The sequence below is a fragment of the Salvelinus alpinus genome, chromosome 4, assembly GCF_045679555.1.
Source record: "Salvelinus alpinus chromosome 4, SLU_Salpinus.1, whole genome shotgun sequence".
Classification (NCBI taxonomy): domain Eukaryota; kingdom Metazoa; phylum Chordata; class Actinopteri; order Salmoniformes; family Salmonidae; genus Salvelinus; species Salvelinus alpinus.
Genome location: NC_092089.1, coordinates 21,002,433 through 21,026,244, shown reverse-complemented (window position 1 = coordinate 21,026,244; position 23,812 = coordinate 21,002,433). Strand labels below are relative to the sequence as shown.

At 46.0% G+C, this 23,812-nt stretch overlaps 1 protein-coding gene across 2 annotated transcripts in view; it reads left to right on the top strand.

Moving 5' to 3' along the window:
* osbpl3b (oxysterol binding protein-like 3b) overlaps positions 1-23,812 on the top strand; it is a 148,941-nt gene that overhangs the window by 82,501 nt on the left and 42,628 nt on the right. For both annotated transcript variants that reach the window (XM_071395968.1, XM_071395969.1), the window contains exons 3-5: positions 1,295-1,411; positions 17,954-18,007; positions 22,012-22,125. In XM_071395968.1, coding sequence (XP_071252069.1) covers positions 1,295-1,411; positions 17,954-18,007; positions 22,012-22,125 — 285 coding nt within the window. The remainder of the gene's footprint in view (positions 1-1,294; positions 1,412-17,953; positions 18,008-22,011; positions 22,126-23,812) is intronic.

Genomic DNA, 23,812 nt, shown 5'->3' with positions numbered 1-23,812 from the left:
GTGTGTCTACAGGACAGTTGGTAGATTGTAGAGGGGCTGTGTGTAACCTTGTTGTGTGTTTACAGGACAGTTGGTAGATTGTAGAGGGGCTGTGTGTAACCTTGTTGTGTGTTTACAGGACAGTTGGGAGATTGTAGAGGGGCTGTGTGTAACCTTGTTGTGTGTTTACAGGACAGTTGGTAGATTGTAGAGGGGCTGTGTGTAACCTTGTTGTGTGTTTACAGGACAGTTGGGAGATTGTAGAGGGGCTGTGTGTAACCTTGTTGTGTGTCTACAGGACAGTTGGTAGATTGTAGAGGGGCTGTGTGTAACCTTGTTGTGTGTCTACAGGACAGTTGGTAGATTGTAGAGGGGCTGTGTGTAACCTTGTTGTGTGTTTACAGGACAGTTGGTAGATTGTAGAGGGGCTGTGTGTAACCTTGTTGTGTGTTTAATGGACAGTTGGTAGATTGTAGAGGGGCTGTGTGTAACCTTGTTGTGTGTCTACAGGACAGTTGGGAGAGTGTAGAGGGGCTGTGTGTAACCTTGTTGTGTGTCTACAGGACAGTTGGTAGATTGTAGAGGGGCTGTGTGTAACCTTGTTGTGTGTTTACAGGACAGTTGGTAGATTGTAGAGGGGCTGTGTGTAACCTTGTTGTGTGTTTACAGGACAGTTGGTAGATTGTAGAGGGGCTGTGTGTAACCTTGTTGTGTGTCTACAGGACAGTTGGGAGATTGTAGAGGGGCTGTGTGTGTAACCTTGTTGTGTGTTTACAGGACAGTTGGGAGATTGTAGAGGGGCTGTGTGTGTAACCTTGTTGTGTGTTTACAGGACAGTTGGTAGATTGTAGAGGGGCTGTGTGTAACCGTGTTGTGTGTTTACAGGACAGTTGGTAGATTGTAGAGGGGCTGTGTGTGTAACCTTGTTGTGTGTTTACAGGACAGTTGGTAGATTGTAGAGGGGCTGTGTGTAACCTTGTTGTGTGTTTACAGGACAGTTGGGAGATTGTAGAGGGGCTGTGTGTAACCTTGTTGTGTGTTTACAGGACAGTTGGTAGATTGTAGAGGGGCTGTGTGTAACCGTGTTGTGTGTTTACAGGACAGTTGGTAGATTGTAGAGGGGCTGTGTGTGTAACCTTGTTGTGTGTTTACAGGACAGTTGGGAGATTGTAGAGGGGCTGTGTGTAACCTTGTTGTGTGTTTACAGGACAGTTGGTAGATTGTAGAGGGGCTGTGTGTAACCTTGTTGTGTGTTTACAGGACAGTTGGTAGATTGTAGAGGAGCTGTGTGTGTAACCTTGTTGTGTGTCTACAGGACAGTTGGGAGATTGTAGAGGGGCTGCGTGGAGGACACTGTAATGTCCAGGAGCCCCAGAAGCAGGATGGATTCATGCTGAAGAGGAGGAAGTGGCCGATGAAGGGATGGCACAAGGTAGTCTTCTCACCTCACCACACACACACACACACACACACACACACACACACACACACACACACACACACACACACACACACACACACACATACACACACTGTAAGCATCTCACCGCCCTCTGATACAGGGTAGTCATCTCACCTCTGATACAGGGTAGTCACCTTACCTCTGATACAGGGTAGTCACCTCATCTCTGATACAGGGTAGTCACCTCACCTCTGATACAGGGTAGTCATCTCACCTCTGATACAGGGTAGTAACCTCACCTCTGATACAGGGTAGTCACCTCACCTCTGATACAGGGTAGTCATCTCATCTCTGATACAGGGTAGTCACCTCACCTCTGATACAGGGTAGTCATCTCACCTCTGATACAGGGTAGTCACCTCACCTCTGATACAGGGTAGTCATCTCACCTCTGATACAGGGTAGTCACCTCACCTCTGATACAGGGTAGTCATCTCACCTCTGATACAGGGTAGTCATCTCATCTCTGATACAGGGTAGTCATCTCACCTCTGATACAGGGTAGTCATCTCACCTCTGATACAGGGTAGTCATCTCACCTCTGATACAGGGTAGTCACCTCACCTCTGATACAGGGTAGTCATCTCACCTCTGATACAGGGTAGTCATCTCACCTCTGATACAGGATAGTCATCTCACCTCTGATACAGGATAGTCATCTCACCTCTGATACAGGGTAGTCATCTCACCTCTGATACAGGATAGTCACCTCACCTCTGATACAGGATAGTCATCTCACCTCTGATACAGGATAGTCATCTCACCTCTGATACAGGGTAGTCACCTCACCTCTGATACAGGGTAGTCATCTCACCTCTGATACAGGGTAGTCATCTCACCTCTGATACAGGGTAGTCACCTCACCTCTGATACAGGGTAGTCATCTCACCTCTGATACAGGGTAGTCATCTCACCTCTGATACAGGGTAGTCATCTCACCTCTGATACAGGGTAGTCACCTCACCTCTGATACAGGGTAGTCACCTCATCTCTGATACAGGGTAGTCATCTCACCTCTGATACAGGGTAGTCATCTCACCTCTGATACAGGGTAGTCACCTCACCTCTGATACAGGGTAGTCATCTCACCTCTGATACAGGGTAGTCACCTCACCTCTGATACAGGGTAGTCATCTCACCTCTGATACAGGGTAGTCATCTCACCTCTGATACAGGGTAGTCACCTCACCTCTGATACAGGGTAGTCACCTCATCTCTGATACAGGGTAGTCATCTCACCTCTTATACAGGGTAGTCATCTCACCTATGATACAGGGTAGTCATCTCACCTCTGATACAGGGTAGTCATCTCACCTCTGATACAGGGTAGTCACCTCACCTCTGATACAGGGTAGTCATCTCACCTCTGATACAGGGTAGTAACCTCACCTCTGATACAGGGTAGTCATCTCACCTCTGATACAGGGTAGTCATCTCACCTCTGATACAGGGTAGTCATCTCACCTCTGATACAGGGTAGTCATCTCACCTCTGATACAGGGTAGTCATCTCACCTCTGATACAGGGTAGTCACCTCACCTCTGATACAGGGTAGTCATCTCACCTCTGATACAGGGTAGTAACCTCACCTCTGATACAGGGTAGTCACCTCACCTCTGATACAGGGTAGTCATCTCACCTCTGATACAGGGTAGTCACCTCACCTCTGATACAGGGTAGTCATCTCACCTCTGATACAGGGTAGTCATCTCACCTCTGATACAGGGTAGTAACCTCACCTCTGATACAGGGTAGTCATCTCACCTCTGATACAGGGTAGTCATCTCACCTCTGATACAGTGTAGTCATCTCACCTCTGATACAGGGTAGTCATCTCACCTCTGATACAGGGTAGTAACCTCACCTCTGATACAGGGTAGTCATCTCACCTCTGATACAGGGTAGTCATCTCACCTCTGATACAGGGTAGTCACCTCACCTCTGATACAGGGTAGTCATCTCACCTCTGATACAGGGTAGTCATCTCACCTCTGATACAGGGTAGTCACCTCACCTCTGATACAGGGTAGTCATCTCACCTCTGATACAGGGTAGTCACCTCACCTCTGATACAGAGTAGTCATCTCACCTCTGATACAGGATAGTCACCTCACCTCTGATACAGGGTAGTCATCTCACCTCTGATACAGGGTAGTCATCTCACCTCTGATACAGGGTAGTCATCTCACCTCTGATACAGGGTAGTCATCTCACCTCTGATACAGGGTAGTCACCTCACCTCTGATACAGGGTAGTCATCTCACCTCTGATACAGGGTAGTCATCTCACCTCTGATACAGGGTAGTCATCTCACCTCTGATACAGGGTAGTCATCTCACCTCTGATACAGGGTAGTCACCTCACCTCTGATACAGGGTAGTCATCTCACCTCTGATACAGGGTAGTCACCTCACCTCTGATACAGGGTAGTCACCTCACCTCGGATACAGGGTAGTCATCTCACCTCTGATACAGGGTAGTAACCTCACCTCTGATACAGGGTAGTCACCTCACCTCTGATACAGGGTAGTCACCTCATCTCTGATACAGGGTAGTCATCTCATCTCTGATACAGGGTAGTCACCTCACCTCTGATACAGGGTAGTCATCTCACCTCTGATACAGGGTAGTCATCTCACCTCTGATACAGGGTAGTCACCTCACCTCTGATACAGGGTAGTCACCTCACCTCTGATACAGTGTAGTCATCTCACCTCTGATACAGGGTAGTCATCTCACCTCTGATACAGGGTAGTCACCTCACCTCTGATACAGTGTAGTCATCTCACCTCTGATACAGGGTAGTCATCTCACCTCTGATACAGGGTAGTCATCTCACCTCTTATACAGGGTAGTCATCTCACCTATGATACAGGGTAGTCATCTCACCTCTGATACAGGGTAGTCACCTCACCTCTGATACAGTGTAGTCATCTCACCTCTGATACAGTGTAGTCACCTCACCTCTGATACAGGGTAGTCACCTCACCTCTGATACAGTGTAGTCATCTCACCTCTGATACAGGGTAGTCATCTCACCTCTGATACAGGGTAGTCATCTCACCTCTTATACAGGGTAGTCATCTCACCTATGATACAGGGTAGTCATCTCACCTCTGATACAGGGTAGTCATCTCACCTCTGATACAGGGTAGTCACCTCACCTCTGATACAGGGTAGTCATCTCACCTCTGATACAGGGTAGTAACCTCACCTCTGATACAGGGTAGTCATCTCACCTCTGATACAGGGTAGTCATCTCACCTCTGATACAGGGTAGTCATCTCACCTCTGATACAGGGTAGTCATCTCACCTCTGATACAGGGTAGTCATCTCACCTCTGATACAGGGTAGTCATCTCACCTCTGATACAGGGTAGTCATCTCACCTCTGATACAGGGTAGTAACCTCACCTCTGATACAGGGTAGTCATCTCACCTCTGATACAGGGTAGTCATCTCACCTCTGATACAGGGTAGTCACCTCACCTCTGATACAGGGTAGTCATCTCACCTCTGATACAGGGTAGTCATCTCACCTCTGATACAGGGTAGTCATCTCGCCTCTGATACAGGGTAGTCATCTCACCTCTGATACAGGGTAGTCATCTCACCTCTGATACAGGGTAGTCATCTCATCTCTGATACAGGGTAGTCATCTCACCTCTGATACAGGGTAGTCATCTCACCTCTGATACAGGGTAGTCATCTCACCTCTGATACAGGGTAGTCATCTCACCTCTGATACAGGGTAGTCACCTCACCTCTGATACAGGGTAGTCATCTCACCTCTGATACAGAGTAGTCATCTCACCTCTGATACAGGGTAGTCATCTCACCTCTGATACAGGGTAGTCATCTCACCTCTGATACAGGGTAGTCATCTCACCTCTGATACAGGGTAGTCATCTCACCTCTGATACAGGGTAGTAACCTCACCTCTGATACAGGGTAGTCATCTCACCTCTGATACAGGGTAGTCATCTCACCTCTGATACAGGGTAGTCATCTCACCTCTGATACAGGGTAGTAACCTCACCTCTGATACAGGGTAGTCATCTCACCTCTGATACAGGGTAGTCATCTCACCTCTGATACAGGGTAGTCATCTCACCTCTGATACAGGGTAGTAACCTCACCTCTGATACAGGGTAGTCATCTCACCTCTGATACAGGGTAGTCATCTCACCTCTGATACAGGGTAGTCACCTCACCTCTGATACAGGGTAGTCATCTCACCTCTGATACAGGGTAGTCATCTCACCTCTGATACAGGGTAGTCACCTCACCTCTGATACAGGGTAGTCATCTCACCTCTGATACAGGGTAGTCACCTCACCTCTGATACAGAGTAGTCATCTCACCTCTGATACAGGATAGTCACCTCACCTCTGATACAGGGTAGTCATCTCACCTCTGATACAGGGTAGTCATCTCACCTCTGATACAGGGTAGTCATCTCACCTCTGATACAGGGTAGTCATCTCACCTCTGATACAGGGTAGTAACCTCACCTCTGATACAGGGTAGTCATCTCACCTCTGATACAGGGTAGTCATCTCACCTCTGATACAGGGTAGTCATCTCACCTCTGATACAGGGTAGTCACCTCACCTCTGATACAGGGTAGTCATCTCACCTCTGATACAGGGTAGTCACCTCACCTCTGATACAGGGTAGTCATCTCACCTCTGATACAGGGTAGTCATCTCACCTCTGATACAGGGTAGTCATCTCACCTCTGATACAGGGTAGTCATCTCACCTCTGATACAGGGTAGTCATCTCACCTCTGATACAGGGTAGTCATCTCACCTCTGATACAGGGTAGTCATCTCACCTCTGATACAGGGTAGTAACCTCACCTCTGATACAGGGTAGTCATCTCACCTCTGATACAGGGTAGTCATCTCACCTCTGATACAGGGTAGTCACCTCACCTCTGATACAGGGTAGTCATCTCACCTCTGATACAGGGTAGTCATCTCACCTCTGATACAGGGTAGTCATCTCGCCTCTGATACAGGGTAGTCATCTCACCTCTGATACAGGGTAGTCATCTCACCTCTGATACAGGGTAGTCATCTCATCTCTGATACAGGGTAGTCATCTCACCTCTGATACAGGGTAGTCATCTCACCTCTGATACAGGGTAGTCATCTCACCTCTGATACAGGGTAGTCATCTCACCTCTGATACAGGGTAGTCACCTCACCTCTGATACAGGGTAGTCATCTCACCTCTGATACAGAGTAGTCATCTCACCTCTGATACAGGGTAGTCATCTCACCTCTGATACAGGGTAGTCATCTCACCTCTGATACAGGGTAGTCATCTCACCTCTGATACAGGGTAGTCATCTCACCTCTGATACAGGGTAGTAACCTCACCTCTGATACAGGGTAGTCATCTCACCTCTGATACAGGGTAGTCATCTCACCTCTGATACAGGGTAGTCATCTCACCTCTGATACAGGGTAGTCACCTCACCTCTGATACAGGGTAGTCATCTCACCTCTGATACAGGGTAGTCATCTCACCTCTGATACAGGGTAGTCATCTCACCTCTGATACAGGGTAGTCATCTCACCTCTGATACAGGGTAGTAACCTCACCTCTGATACAGGGTAGTCATCTCACCTCTGATACAGGGTAGTCATCTCACCTCTGATACAGGGTAGTCATCTCACCTCTGATACAGGGTAGTCACCTCACCTCTGATACAGGGTAGTCATCTCACCTCTGATACAGGGTAGTCACCTCACCTCTGATACAGGGTAGTCACCTCACCTCTGATACAGGGTAGGCCACTCACCTCTGATACAGGGTAGTCATCTCACCTCTGATACAGGGTAGTCATCTCACCTCTGATACAGGGTAGTCATCTCACCAAACAGCAGCACCCGGGGAAGGGGACTAACTTGTGTGGAATATTCGAGTTAAACAGTGGTGTCAGAGCATGTGATCAATATGAGTCCCTTCCCCAACCCACATCATTTCCCAGCCCTGTGTCCCCCCTCAATGACATCACTCCTTTGTGTTGTTTGCTAATTGAATCACTTGATGAATGACATCCCCCTTCCCTTGCAGTTTCACATGTCCCAGGGGTCCATTTCTTTCACTACACCCCTGTCTCTCTCTCCCTCTCTCTCTGTCTCCCTCTCTCTCTGTCTGTCTCCCTCTCGCTCTCTGTCTGTCGCCCTCTCTCTCTCTGTCTTTCTCTCCCTATCCCTCTATCTCCCTCTCTCTCTCTCTCTCCCTCTTTCTCTCTCTCTCTATCTCTCTCTCTCTCCCTCCCTCTCCCTCTCTCTCTCCCTCTCTCTCTCTCTCTCTGTCTCTCTCTCAGTCTCTCTAAAAGGTTAGCTCTTTAAATGAGATGATATTGCTCCATTAGCTGATGACCTGCTGCCTGTAGTATCTACGCCCCCCAGGGCTCTGTTCAAGGTTGTAGGGAATGGGGTACAATTTGGGACGCATCCTACATCGGCTCCCAGACACCAGGAGTATAGAGATGAATACAGATGACCTTAGTAGAGATGGATACAGATGATCTGAGTAGAGATGGATACAGATGACCTCAGTAGAGATGGATACAGATGACCTCAGTAGAGATGGATACAGATGACCTCAGTAGAGATGGATACAGATGGTCTCAGTAAAGATGGATACAGATGGTCTCAGTAGAGATGGATACAGATGATCTCAGTAGAGATGGATACAGATGATCTCAGTAGAGATGGATACAGATGATCTCAGTAGAGATTAATACAGATGGTCTCAGTAGAGATGGATACAGATGACCTCAGTAGAGATGGATACAGATGACCTCAGTAGAGATGGATACAGATGACCTCAGTAGAGATGGATACAGATATTCGCAGTAGAGATGGATACAGATGGTCTCAGTAGAGATGGATACAGATGATCTCAGTAGAGATGGATACAGATGATCTCAGTAGAGATGAATACAGATGACCTTAGTAGATATGAATACAGATGGTCTCAGTAGAGATGGATACAGATGATCTCAGTAGAGATGGATACAGATGACCTCAGTAGAGATGGATACAGATGATCTCAGTAGAGATGGATACAGATGGTCTCAGTAGAGATGGATACAGATGATCTCAGTAGAGATGGATACAGATGGTCTCAGTAGAGATGGATACAGATGATCTCAGTAGAGATGAATACAGATGACCTTAGTAGAGATGAATACAGATGACCTCAGTAGAGATGGATACAGATGACCTCAGTAGAGATGGATACAGATGGTCTCAGTAGAGATGGATACAGATGATCTCAGTAGAGATGGATACAGATGACCTCAGTAGAGATGGATACAGATGACCTCAGTAGAGATGGATACAGATGATCTCAGTAGAGATGGATACAGATGGTCTCAGTAGAGATGGATACAGATGATCTCAGTAGAGATGAATACAGATGACCTTAGTAGAGATGAATACAGATGACCTCAGTAGAGATGGATACAGATGACCTCAGTAGAGATGGATACAGATGGTCTCAGTAGAGATGGATACAGATGATCTCAGTAGAGATGGATACAGATGACCTCAGTAGAGATGGATACAGATGATCTCAGTAGAGATGGATACAGAGAATCTCAGTAGAGATGGATACAGATGACCTCAGTAGAGATGGATACAGATTATCTAAGTAGAGATGGATACAGATGACCTCAGTAGAGATGGATACAGATGATCTAAGTAGAGATGGATACAGATGACCTCAGTTGAGATGGATACAGATGACCTCAGTAGAGATGGATACAAATGACCTCAGTAGAGATTAATACAGATGATCTGAGTAGAGATGGATACAGATTATCTCAGTACAGATGGATACAGATGATCTCAGTACAGATGGATACAGATGATCTCAGTAGAGATGGATACAGATGATATCAGTAGAGATGGATAAGGTGATCTCTGTAGAGATGGATACAGATGATCTCAGTACAGATGGATACAGATGACCTTAGTAGAGATGGATACATATGACCTCAGTAGAGATGGATACAGATGATCTCAGTAGAGATGGATACAGAAGACCTCAATAGAGATGGATAAGGTGATCTCTGTAGAGATGGATACAAATGATCTCAGTAGAGATGGATACAGATGACCTCAGTAGAGATGGATACAAATGATCTCAGTAGTGATGGATACAGATGATCTCAGTAGAGATGGATACAGATGATCTAATTCGAGATGGATACAGATGACAGTAGAGAATGATACATATGCTCTCAGTCGAGATGGATACAGATGATCTCAGCAGAGATGGATACAGATGATCTCAGTAGAGATGGATACAGATGACCTCGGTAGAGATGGATACAGCTGATCTCAGTAGATATGGATACAGATAATCTCAGTAGAGATGGATACAGATGATCTAAGATGAGATGGATACAGATGACCTCAGTAGAGATGGATACAGATGACCTCAGTAGAGATGGATACAGATGATCTCAGTACAGATGGATGCAGATGACCTCAGTAGAGATGGATACAGATGACCTCAGTAGAGATGGATACAGCTTATCTAAGTAGAGATGGATACAGATGATCTCAGTAGAGATGGATACAGATGACCTCAGTAGAGATGGATACAGATGATCTCAGTAGAGATGGATACAGATGATCTCAGTAGAGATTAATACAGATGATCTGAGTAGAGATGGATACAGATGATCTCAGTAGAGATGGATACAGATGATCTCACTAGAGATGGATACAGATGATCTCAGTAGAGATGGATACAGATGATCTCAGTACAGATGGATACAGATGACCTCAGTAGAGATGGATACAGATGATCTAAGTAGAGATGGATACAGATGCCCTCAGTAGAGATGGATACCGATGACCTCAGTAGAAATAGATACAGATGATCTCAGTACAGATGGATACAGATGACCTCAGTAGAGATGGATACAGATGATCTAATTCGAGATGGATACAGATGACAGTAGAGAATGATACATATGCTCTCAGTAGAGATGGATACAGATGATCTCAGTAGAGATGGATACAGATGACCTCAGTAGAGATGGATACAGCTGATCTCAGTAGAGATGGATACAGATGATCTCAGTAGAGATGGATACAGATGATCTCAGTAGAGATGGATACAGATGACCTCAGTAGATATGGATACAGATGACCTCAGTAGAGATGGATACAGATGATCTCAGTACAGATGGATGCAGATGACCTCAGTAGAGATGGATACAGATGATCTAAGTAGAGATGGATACAGATTATCTAAGTAGAGATGGATATAGATGATCTCACTAGAGATGGATACAGATGATCTCAGTAGAGATGGATACAGATGATCTCAGTAGAGATGGATACAGATGATCTCAGTAGAGATGGATACAGATGACCTCAGTAGAGATGGATACAGATGACCTCAGTAGAGATGGATACAGATGGTCTCAGTAGAGATGGATACAGATGATCTCAGTAGAGATGGATACAGATGACCTCAGTAGAGATGGATACAGATGATCTCAGTAGAGATGGATACAGATGATCTCAGTAGAGATGGATACAGATGACCTCAGTAGAGATGGATACAGATTATCTAAGTAGAGATGGATACAGATGACCTCAGTAGAGATGGATACAGATGATCTAAGTAGAGATGGATACAGATGACCTCAGTTGAGATGGATACAGATGACCTCAGTAGAGATGGATACAAATGACCTCAGTAGAGATTAATACAGATGATCTGAGTAGAGATGGATACAGATTATCTCAGTACAGATGGATACAGATGATCTCAGTACAGATGGATACAGATGATCTCAGTAGAGATGGATACAGATGATATCAGTAGAGATGGATAAGGTGATCTCTGTAGAGATGGATACAGATGATCTCAGTACAGATGGATACAGATGACCTTAGTAGAGATGGATACATATGACCTCAGTAGAGATGGATACAGATGATCTCAGTAGAGATGGATACAGAAGACCTCAATAGAGATGGATAAGGTGATCTCTGTAGAGATGGATACAAATGATCTCAGTAGAGATGGATACAGATGACCTCAGTAGAGATGGATACAAATGATCTCAGTAGTGATGGATACAGATGATCTCAGTAGAGATGGATACAGATGATCTAATTCGAGATGGATACAGATGACAGTAGAGAATGATACATATGCTCTCAGTCGAGATGGATACAGATGATCTCAGCAGAGATGGATACAGATGATCTCAGTAGAGATGGATACAGATGACCTCGGTAGAGATGGATACAGCTGATCTCAGTAGATATGGATACAGATAATCTCAGTAGAGATGGATACAGATGATCTAAGATGAGATGGATACAGATGACCTCAGTAGAGATGGATACAGATGACCTCAGTAGAGATGGATACAGATGATCTCAGTACAGATGGATGCAGATGACCTCAGTAGAGATGGATACAGATGACCTCAGTAGAGATGGATACAGCTTATCTAAGTAGAGATGGATACAGATGATCTCAGTAGAGATGGATACAGATGACCTCAGTAGAGATGGATACAGATGATCTCAGTAGAGATGAATACAGATGATCTCAGTAGAGATGGATACAGATGATCTCAGTAGAGATGGATACAGATGATCTGAGTAGAGATGGATACAGATGATCTCAGTAGAGATGGATACAGATGATCTCACTAGAGATGGATACAGATGATCTCAGTAGAGATGGATACAGATGATCTCAGTACAGATGGATACAGATGACCTCAGTAGAGATGGATACAGATGATCTAAGTAGAGATGGATACAGATGACCTCAGTAGAGATGGATACCGATGACCTCAGTAGAAATAGATACAGATGATCTCAGTACAGATGGATACAGATGACCTCAGTAGAGATGGATACAGATGATCTAATTCGAGATGGATACAGATGACAGTAGAGAATGATACATATGCTCTCAGTAGAGATGGATACAGATGATCTCAGTAGAGATGGATACAGATGACCTCAGTAGAGATGGATACAGCTGATCTCAGTAGAGATGGATACAGATGACCTCAGTAGAGATGGATACAGATGATCTAAGCTGAGATGGATACAGATGACCTCAGTAGATATGGATACAGATGACCTCAGTAGAGATGGATACAGATGATCTCAGTACAGATGGATGCAGATGACCTCAGTAGAGATGGATACAGATGACCTCAGTAGAGATGGATACAGATTATCTAAGTAGAGATGGATATAGATGATCTCACTAGAGATGGATACAGATGATCTCAGTAGAGATGGATACAGATGATCTCAGTAGAGATGGATACAGATGATCTCAGTAGAGATGGATACAGATGACCTCAGTAGAGATGGATACAAATGATCTCAGTAGAAATAGATACAGATGACCTCAGTAGAGATGGATACAGATGATCTAAGTAGAGATGGATACAGATGACAGTAGAGATGGATACAGATGACAGTAGAGATGGAAACAGGTGACCTCGGTAGAGATGGATACAGATGATCTCAGTAGAGATGGATACAGATGATCTCAGTAGAGATGGATACAGATGATCTAAGATGAGATGGATACAGATGACAGTAGAGAATGATACATATGCTCTCAGTCGAGATGGATACAGATGATCTCAGCAGAGATGGATACAGATGATCTCAGTAGAGATGGATACAGATGACCTCGGTAGAGATGGATACAGCTGATCTCAGTAGATATGGATACAGATAATCTCAGTAGAGATGGATACAGATGATCTAAGATGAGATGGATACAGATGACCTCAGTAGAGATGGATACAGATGACCTCAGTAGAGATGGATACAGATGATCTCAGTACAGATGGATGCAGATGACCTCAGTAGAGATGGATACAGATGACCTCAGTAGAGATGGATACAGCTTATCTAAGTAGAGATGGATACAGATGATCTCAGTAGAGATGGATACAGATGACCTCAGTAGAGATGGATACAGATGATCTCAGTAGAGATGGATACAGATGATCTCAGTAGAGATTAATACAGATGATCTGAGTAGAGATGGATACAGATGATCTCAGTAGAGATGGATACAGATGATCTCACTAGAGATGGATACAGATGATCTCAGTAGAGATGGATACAGATGATCTCAGTACAGATGGATACAGATGACCTCAGTAGAGATGGATACAGATGATCTAAGTAGAGATGGATACAGATGCCCTCAGTAGAGATGGATACCGATGACCTCAGTAGAAATAGATACAGATGATCTCAGTACAGATGGATACAGATGACCTCAGTAGAGATGGATACAGATGATCTAATTCGAGATGGATACAGATGACAGTAGAGAATGATACATATGCTCTCAGTAGAGATGGATACAGATGATCTCAGTAGAGATGGATACAGATGACCTCAGTAGAGATGGATACAGCTGATCTCAGTAGAGATGGATACAGATGACCTCAGTAGAGATGGATACAGATGATCTAAGATGAGATGGATACAGATGACCTCAGTAGATATGGATACAGATGACCTCAGTAGAGATGGATACAGATGATCTCAGTACAGATGGATGCAGATGACCTCAGTAGAGATGGATACAGATGACCTCAGTAGAGATGGATACAGATTATCTAAGTAGAGATGGATATAGATGATCTCACTAGAGATGGATACAGATGATCTCAGTAGAGATGGATACAGATGATCTCAGTAGAGATGGATACAGATGATCTCAGTAGAGATGGATACAGATGACCTCAGTAGAGATGGATACAGATGATCTCAGTAGAGATGGATACAGATGATCTCAGTAGAGATGGATACAGATGACCTCAGTAGAGATGGATACAGATTATCTAAGTAGAGATGGATACAGATGACCTCAGTAGAGATGGATACAGATGATCTAAGTAGAGATGGATACAGATGACCTCAGTTGAGATGGATACAGATGACCTCAGTAGAGATGGATACAAATGACCTCAGTAGAGATTAATACAGATGATCTGAGTAGAGATGGATACAGATTATCTCAGTACAGATGGATACAGATGATCTCAGTACAGATGGATACAGATGACCTTAGTAGAGATGGATACATATGACCTCAGTAGAGATGGATACAGATGATCTCAGTAGAGATGGATACAGAAGACCTCAATAGAGATGGATAAGGTGATCTCTGTAGAGATGGATACAAATGATCTCAGTAGAGATGGATACAGATGACCTCAGTAGAGATGGATACAAATGATCTCAGTAGTGATGGATACAGATGATCTCAGTAGAGATGGATACAGATGATCTAATTCGAGATGGATACAGATGACAGTAGAGAATGATACATATGCTCTCAGTCGAGATGGATACAGATGATCTCAGCAGAGATGGATACAGATGATCTCAGTAGAGATGGATACAGATGACCTCGGTAGAGATGGATACAGCTGATCTCAGTAGATATGGATACAGATAATCTCAGTAGAGATGGATACAGATGATCTAAGATGAGATGGATACAGATGACCTCAGTAGAGATGGATACAGATGACCTCAGTAGAGATGGATACAGATGATCTCAGTACAGATGGATGCAGATGACCTCAGTAGAGATGGATACAGATGACCTCAGTAGAGATGGATACAGCTTATCTAAGTAGAGATGGATACAGATGATCTCAGTAGAGATGGATACAGATGACCTCAGTAGAGATGGATACAGATGATCTCAGTAGAGATGGATACAGATGATCTCAGTAGAGATGGATACAGATGATCTCAGTAGAGATGGATACAGATGATCTGAGTAGAGATGGATACAGATGATCTCAGTAGAGATGGATACAGATGATCTCACTAGAGATGGATACAGATGATCTCAGTAGAGATGGATACAGATGATCTCAGTACAGATGGATACAGATGACCTCAGTAGAGATGGATACAGATGATCTAAGTAGAGATGGATACAGATGACCTCAGTAGAGATGGATACCGATGACCTCAGTAGAAATAGATACAGATGATCTCAGTACAGATGGATACAGATGACCTCAGTAGAGATGGATACAGATGATCTAATTCGAGATGGATACAGATGACAGTAGAGAATGATACATATGCTCTCAGTAGAGATGGATACAGATGATCTCAGTAGAGATGGATACAGATGACCTCAGTAGAGATGGATACAGCTGATCTCAGTAGAGATGGATACAGATGACCTCAGTAGAGATGGATACAGATGATCTAAGATGAGATGGATACAGATGACCTCAGTAGATATGGATACAGATGACCTCAGTAGAGATGGATACAGATGATCTCAGTACAGATGGATGCAGATGACCTCAGTAGAGATGGATACAGATGACCTCAGTAGAGATGGATACAGATTATCTAAGTAGAGATGGATATAGATGATCTCACTAGAGATGGATACAGATGATCTCAGTATAGATGGATACAGATGATCTCAGTAGAGATGGATACAGATGATCTCAGTAGAGATGGATACAGATGACCTCAGTAGAGATGGATACAAATGATCTCAGTAGAAATAGATACAGATGACCTCAGTAGAGATGGATACAGATGATCTAAGTAGAGATGGATACAGATGACAGTAGAGATGGATACAGATGACAGTAGAGATGGAAACAGGTGACCTCGGTAGAGATGGATACAGATGATCTCAGTAGAGATGGATACAGATGATCTCAGTAGAGATGGATACAGATGATCTAAGATGAGATGGATACAGATGACCTCAGTAGATATGGATACAGATGACCTCAGTAGAGATGGATACAGATGATCTCAGTACAGATGGATGCAGATGACCTCAGTAGAGATGGATACAGATGACCTCAGTAGAGATGGATACAGATTATCTAAGTAGAGATGGATATAGATGATCTCACTAGAGATGGATACAGATGATCTCAGTAGAGATGGATACAGATGATCTCAGTAGAGATGGATACAGATGATCTCAGTAGAGATGGATACAGATGACCTCAGTAGAGATGGATACAAATGATCTCAGTAGAAATAGATACAGATGACAGTAGAGATGGATACAGATGACAGTAGAGATTGAAACAGGTGACCTCGGTAGAGATGGATACAGATGATCTCAGTAGAGATGGATACAGATGCTCAGTCGAGATTAATACAGATTATCTGAGTAGAGATGGATACAGATGATCTCAGTAGAGATGGATACAGATGATCTCAGTAGAGATGGATACAGATGATCTCAGTAGAGATGGATACTGATGATCTCAGTAGAGATGGATACAGATGATCTCAGTACAGATGGATACAGATGATCTCAGTACAGATGGATACAGATGACCTCAGTAGAGATGGATACAGATGATCTAAGTAGAGATGGATACAGATGACCTCAGTAGAGATGGATACAAATGATCTCAGTAGAAATAGATACAGATGACCTCAGTAGAGATGGATACAGATGATCTAAGTAGAGATGGATACAGATGATCTCAGTAGAGATGGATACAGATGCCAGTAGAGATGGAAACAGGTAACCTCGGTAGAGATGGATACAGATGATCTCAGTAGAGATGGATACAGATGATCTCAGTAGATATGGATACAGATGATCTCAGTACAGATGGATACAGATGATATAAGTGGAAAAAATGGTTGCAAAAGGTTTATTCAGCTGTCCCTGTAGGATAACCCTTTTTGGTTCCAGGTAGAACTATTTTGGGGTCAATGTAGAAACCTCGGTGGAAAGAGTTCTTCTACATGGAACTCAAAAGTGTTCTTCCTGAACCCAAAAGGGTTATTCAAAAGGTTCTCCTATGGGGACAGCCAAATAACAATTTTACTGTAGATTCTAGATAGTTATTTTTTCTAAGAGTGGACATGTGTACAGAAAGGACTGATCTAAGCAAGATGTACACTGATACACTGACATAAGGACTTAATGCTTCTGAAACTGTTTTCATTATCGTATCAACAGTCCCATTTGAATGACATACGAGATGTGCATGGCGCCAGGCCGGTTTTCATAAACACAGAGTGTTCGTCCCAAATAAACACCCTTTTTCCTAGTGCACTACATTTTTGCACTACATCCACTGCCCAGAGGATGACGTGTGTGTTGCTCATCCCTCTCTTGTCTTCTCTCTCTCTCCCTTTCTCTCTCAATCTCTCCATCTCTGTCTCTATCTCTCTCCCTTTCTCTCTCAATCTCTCCATCTCTGTCTCTATCTCTATCTCTGTCTCTCTCTCTCTCTCCCTTTCTCTCTCAATCTCTCTGTCTCTCTCTCTCTCCCTTTCTCTCTCAATATCTCTGTCTCTCTCTCTCTCCCTTTCTCTCTCAATCTCTCTATTTCTGTCTCTCTCCCTTTCTCTCTCAATCTCTCCATCTCTGTCTCTATCTCTGTCTCTCTATCTTTTAATCTCTATCTCTTGTTTTCTCTTATCTTCTACAGAGATACTTCTACTTGGACAAGGGCATCCTGAAGTACGCCAAGTGTGGTGCTGACGTGAGTACAAAGAGCTGCTGCCCCTCTGTCCCCATTCTGTCTGCTAGGACACTCATCAATCACACACAGCTATCACAGAAAGCACAACAGACTGACTTTCTCTCCTACAGCATCTGAAATACATGTTTTTTGGGGGACCAATTGTTTATTGATTTTTAAAAAGGAACATAAATAAAATGTAAACACATTAAAAAAAGGGTGGAGGCAACCAGTAATGTTGTAGTACAAACGAAAGAAAACTAGAGTATGTGAGAAAGGATGTTACGGTAAGATCTCAGGTCCTGAAATACTGTTGGGGCTGGGTTGTCAGGTCCTGATATACTGCTGGGGCTGGGAGGTCCTGAAATACTGCTGGGGCTGGGTTGTCAGGTCCTGAAATACTGCTGGGGCTGGGTTGTCAGGTCCTGATATACTGCTGGGGCTGGGTCGTCAGGTCCTGATATACTGCTGGGACTGGGTTGTCAGGTCCTGAAATACTGCTGGGGCTGGGTTGTCAGGTCCTGAAATACTGCTGGGGCTGGGTTGTCAGGTCCTGATATACTGCTGGGGCTGGGTTGTCAGGTCCTGAAATACTGCTGAGGCTGGGTTGTCAGGTCCTGAAATACTGCTGGGGCTGGGAGGTCCTGAAATACTGCTGGGACTGGGTTGTCAGGTCCTGATATACTGCTGGGGCTGGGTTGTCAGGTCCTGATATACTGCTGGGGCTGGGAGGTCCTGAAATACTGCTGGGGCTGGGTTGTCAGGTCCTGATATACTGCTGGGACTGGGTCGTCAGGTCCAGAGATACTGCTGGGGCTGGGTTGTCAGGTCCTGATATACTGCTGGGGCTGGGTTGTCAGGTCCTGAAATACTGCTGAGGCTGGGTTGTCAGGTCCTGATATACTGCTGGGGCTGGGAGGTCCTGAAATACTGCTGGGGCTGGGTTGTCAGGTCCTGAAATACTGCTGGGACTGGGTTGTCAGGTCCTGATATACTGCTGGGGCTGGGTTGTCAGGTCCTGAAATACTGCTGGGGCTGGGTTGTCAGGTCCTGAAATACTGCTGGGACTGGGTTGTCAGGTCCTGATATACTGCTGGGGCTGGGTTGTCAGGTCCTGAAATACTGCTGGGGCTGGGTTGTCAGGTCCTGAAATACTGCTGGGGCTGGGTTGTCAGGTCCTGATATACTGCTGGGGCTGGGTTGTCAGGTCCTGAAATACTGCTGGGGCTGGGTTGTCAGGTCCTGAAATACTGCTGGGGCTGGGTTGTCAGGTCCTGAAATACTGCTGGGGCTGGGTTGTCAGGTCCTGAAATACTGCTGGGGCTGGGTTGTCAGGTCCTGATATACTGCTGGGACTGGGTCGTCAGGTCCAGAGATACTGCTGGGGCTGGGTTGTCAGGTCCTGATATACTGCTGGGGCTGGGTTGTCAGGTCCTGATATACTGCTGGGACTGGGTTGTCAGGTCCTGATATACTGCTGGGACTGGGTTGTCAGGTCCTGATATACTGCTGGGACTGGGTTGTCAGGTCCTGATATACTGCTGGGACTGGGTCGTCAGGTCCAGAGATACTGCTGGGGCTGGGTTGTCAGGTCCTGAAATACTGCTGGTGTTACCAGGTCATGGTCATGTTTTACATTTGAGTTATTTAGCAGATCCTATTATACAGAGAGACTTACATGAGCAGGAGAAATTAGGGTTAAGTGCCTTGCTCAAGGGCACATCGGCAGATTCATCAATCTTCTTAACTTCTAGGCTACCTGCCGTTCTAGGCTACCTGAAGTGCTAGTGCTAGGCTACCTGCGGTGCTAGGCTACCTTCCGTGCTAGGCTACCTGAAGTGCTAGTGCTAGGCTACCTGCGGTGCTAGGCTACCTTCCGTGCTAGGCTACCTGAAGTGCTAGGCTACCTGAAGTGCTAGGCTACCTGCAGTGCTAGGCTACCGGCAACCTGCAGTGCTAGGCTACCTGCAGTGCCAGGCTACCTGCAATGCTAGTGCTAGGCTACCTGCAATGCCAGGCTACCTGCAGTGCTAGTGCTAGACTACCTGCAGTGCTAGGCTACCTGCAGTGCTAGGCTACCTGAAGTGCTAGGCTACCTGGAGTGCTAGGCTACCTGCAGTGCTAGGCTACCTGCAGTGCCAGGCTACCTGTAGTGCTAGTGCTAGACTACCTGCAGTGCTAAGCTACCTGCAGTGCTAGGCTACCTGAAGTGCTAGGCTACCTGCAGTGCCAGGCTACCTGCAGTGCTAGGCTACCTGCCATCATGTGGGAGGCTTAATGCAGTTACAATAAATCAAATGTTCCCACATGTCAAAGTCATCCTGAATGTCCGTGTACAGGAAGAGTTAAGACCAGCCAGGACCATACTGAATAATAATGTCCCAATGTTGAACCAGTGTATCTGTACAGAGACATGCATTCTTTCAGTGCTGTGTACCATACGACACCAGCTGTGTCCCAAATAGCACCCTATTCCCTGCCCTGGTCAAAAGTAGTGCACTATATAGGGCAGGGCTGCTCAACCCTCTTGCTGGAGATCTACTGTCCTGTAGGTTTTTAGTCCAACCCTAATTTAGCATATCTGATTCAGCTAGTTAAGGTCTTGTTGAGCAGCTAATTAGTAGAATCAGGTGTGTTAAATCAGGGTTGGACTGAAAACCCACAGGATGGTAGTTCTCCAGGAAGAGGGTTGGACTGAAAACCCACAGGATGGTAGTTCTCCAGGAAGAGGGTTGGACTGAAAACCCACAGGATGGTAGTTCTCCAGGAAGAGGGTTGGACTGAAAACCCACAGGATGGTAGTTCTCCAGGAAGAGGGTTGGGCTGAAAACCCACAGGATGGTAGTTCTCCAGGAAGAGGGTTGGACTGAAAACCCACAGGATGGTAGTTCTCCAGGAAGAGGGTTGGACTGAAAACCCACAGGATGGTAGTTCTCCAGGAAGAGGGTTGGGCTGAAAACCCACAGGATGGTAGTTCTCCAGGAAGAGGGTTGGACTGAAAACCCACAGGATGGTAGTTCTCCAGGAAGAGGGTTGGGCTGAAAACCCACAGGATGGTAGTTCTCCAGGAAGTGGGTTGGGCTGAAAACCCACGGGATGGTAGTTCTAGTTCTAGATGGTAGTAGATTGAGAAGGGGAAGTTACACGGCTGTATTTACATGGTTATTAATGTTCCTGTCTTTCAGGTTGAGAAGGGGAAGTTACACGGCTGTATTGACATGGTTATTAATGTTTCTGTCTGTCAGGTTGAGAAGGGGAAGTTACACGGCTGTATTGACATGGTTATTAATGTTTCTGTCTGTCAGGTTGAGAAGGGGAAGTTACACGGCTGTATTGACATGGTTATTAATGTTTCTGTCTGTCAGGTTGAGAAGGGGAAGTTACACGGCTGTATTGACGTGGTTAATAATGTTCCTGTCTTTCAGGTTGAGAAGGGGAAGTTACACGGCTGTATTGACATGGTTATTAATGTTCCTGTCTTTCAGGTTGAGAAGGGGAAGTTACACGGCTGTATTGACATGGTTAATAATGTTCCTGTCTTTCAGGTTGAGAAGGGGAAGTTACACGGCTGTATTGACATGGTTAATAATGTTCCTGTCTTTCAGGTTGAGAAGGGGAAGTTACACGGCTGTATTGACATGGTTAATAATGTTCCTGTCTTTCAGGTTGAGAAGGGGAAGCTACACGGCTGTATTGACGTGGTTATTAATGTTCCTGTCTTTCAGGTTGAGAAGGGGAAGCTACACGGCTGTATTGACGTGGTTATTAATGTTCCTGTCTTTCAGGTTGAGAAGGGGAAGTTACACGGCTGTATTTACATGGTTATTAATGTTCCTGTCTTTCAGGTTGAGAAGGGGAAGTTACACGGCTGTATTTACATGGTTATTAATGTTCCTGTCTTTCAGGTTGAGAAGGGGAAGCTACACGGCTGTATTGACATGGTTATTAATGTTTCTGTCTTTCAGGTTGAGAAGGGGAAGCTACACGGCTGTATTGACATGGTTATTAATGTTCCTGTCTTTCAGGTTGAGAAGGGGAAGCTACACGGCTGTATTGACGTGGGTCTCTCTGTCATGGCCATTAAGAAGTCGGCCCAGTGCATTGATCTGGATGCAGAGGAAAACATCTATCACCTGAAGGTATATGACTGACTGATGGAGTCATGACCTGCAGGCAGCAGCCCCCTGCAGCTCCCAGGTTGGAGGTGACTGACTGATGGAGTCATGAACTGCAGGCAGCAGCACCCTGCAGCTCCCAGGTTGGAGGTGACTGACTGATGGAGTCATGAACTGCAGGCAGCAGCACCCTGCAGCTCCCAGGTTGGAGGTGACTGACTGATGGAGTCATGAACTGCAGGCAGCAGCTCCCAGGTTGGAGGTGACTGACTGATGGAGTCATGAACTGCAGGCAGCAGCTCCCTGCAGCTCCCAGGTTGGGGGTGACTGACTGATGGAGTCATGAACTGCAGGCAGCAGCACCCTGCAGCTCCCAGGTTGGAGGTGACTGACTGATGGAGTCATGAACTGCAGGCAGCAGCTCCCAGGTTGGAGGTGACTGACTGATGGAGTCATGAACTGCAGGCAGCAGCCCCCTGCAGCTCCCAGGTTGGAGGTGACTGACTGATGGAGTCATGAACTGCAGGCAGCAGCCCCCTGCAGCTCCCAGGTTGGAGGTGACTGACTGATGGAGTCATGAACTGCAGGCAGCAGCTCCCTGCAGCTCCCAGGTTGGAGGTGACTGACTGATGGAGTCATGAACTGCAGGCAGCAGCTCCCTGCAGCTCCCAGGTTGGAGGTGACTGACTGATGGAGTCATGAACTGCAGGCAGCAGCACCCAGGTTGGGGGTGACTGACTGATGGAGTCATGAACTGCAGGCAGCAGCTCCCAGGTTGGAGGTGACTGACTGATGGAGTCATGAACTGCAGGCAGCAGCTCCCAGGTTGGAGGTGACTGACTGATGGAGTCATGAACTGCAGGCAGCAGCTCCCAGGTTGGAGGTGACTGACTGATGGAGTCATGAACTGCAGGCAGCAGCTCCCAGGTTGGAGGTGACTGACTGATGGAGTCATGACCTGCAGGCAGCAGCCCCCTGCAGCTCCCAGGTTGGAGGTGACTGACTGATGGAGTCATGAACTGCAGGCAGCAGCACCCTGCAGCACCCAGGTTGGAGGTGACTGACTGATGGAGTCATGAACTGCAGGCAGCAGCACCCAGGTTGGGGGTGACTGACTGATGGAGTCATGAACTGCAGGCAGCAACACCTTGCAGCTCCCAGGTTGGAGGTGACTGACTGATGGAGTCATGCACTGCAGGCAGCAGCTTCCAGGTTGGGGGTGACTGACTGATGGAGTCATGAACTGCAGGCAGCAGCACCCTGCAGCTCCCAGGTTGGAGGTGACTGACTGATGGAGTCATGAACTGCAGGCAGCAGCTCCCAGGTTGGAGGTGACTGACTGATGGAGTCATGAACTGCAGGCAGCAGCACCCTGCAGCTCCCAGGTTGGAGGTGACTGACTGATGGAGTCATGAACTGCAGGCAGCAGCTCCCTGCAGCTCCCAGGTTGGAGGTGACTGACTGATGGAGTCATGAACTGCAGGCAGCAGCACCCTGCAGCTCCCAGGTTGGAGGTGACTGACTGATGGAGTCATGAACTGCAGGCAGCAGCTCCCTGCAGCTCCCAGGTTGGAGATGACTGACTGATGGAGTCATGAACTGCAGGCAGCAGCTCCCTGCAGCTCCCAGGTTGGGGGTGACTGACTGATGGAGTCATGAACTGCAGGCAGCAGCTCCCTGCAGCTCCCAGGTTGGAGGTGACTGACTGATG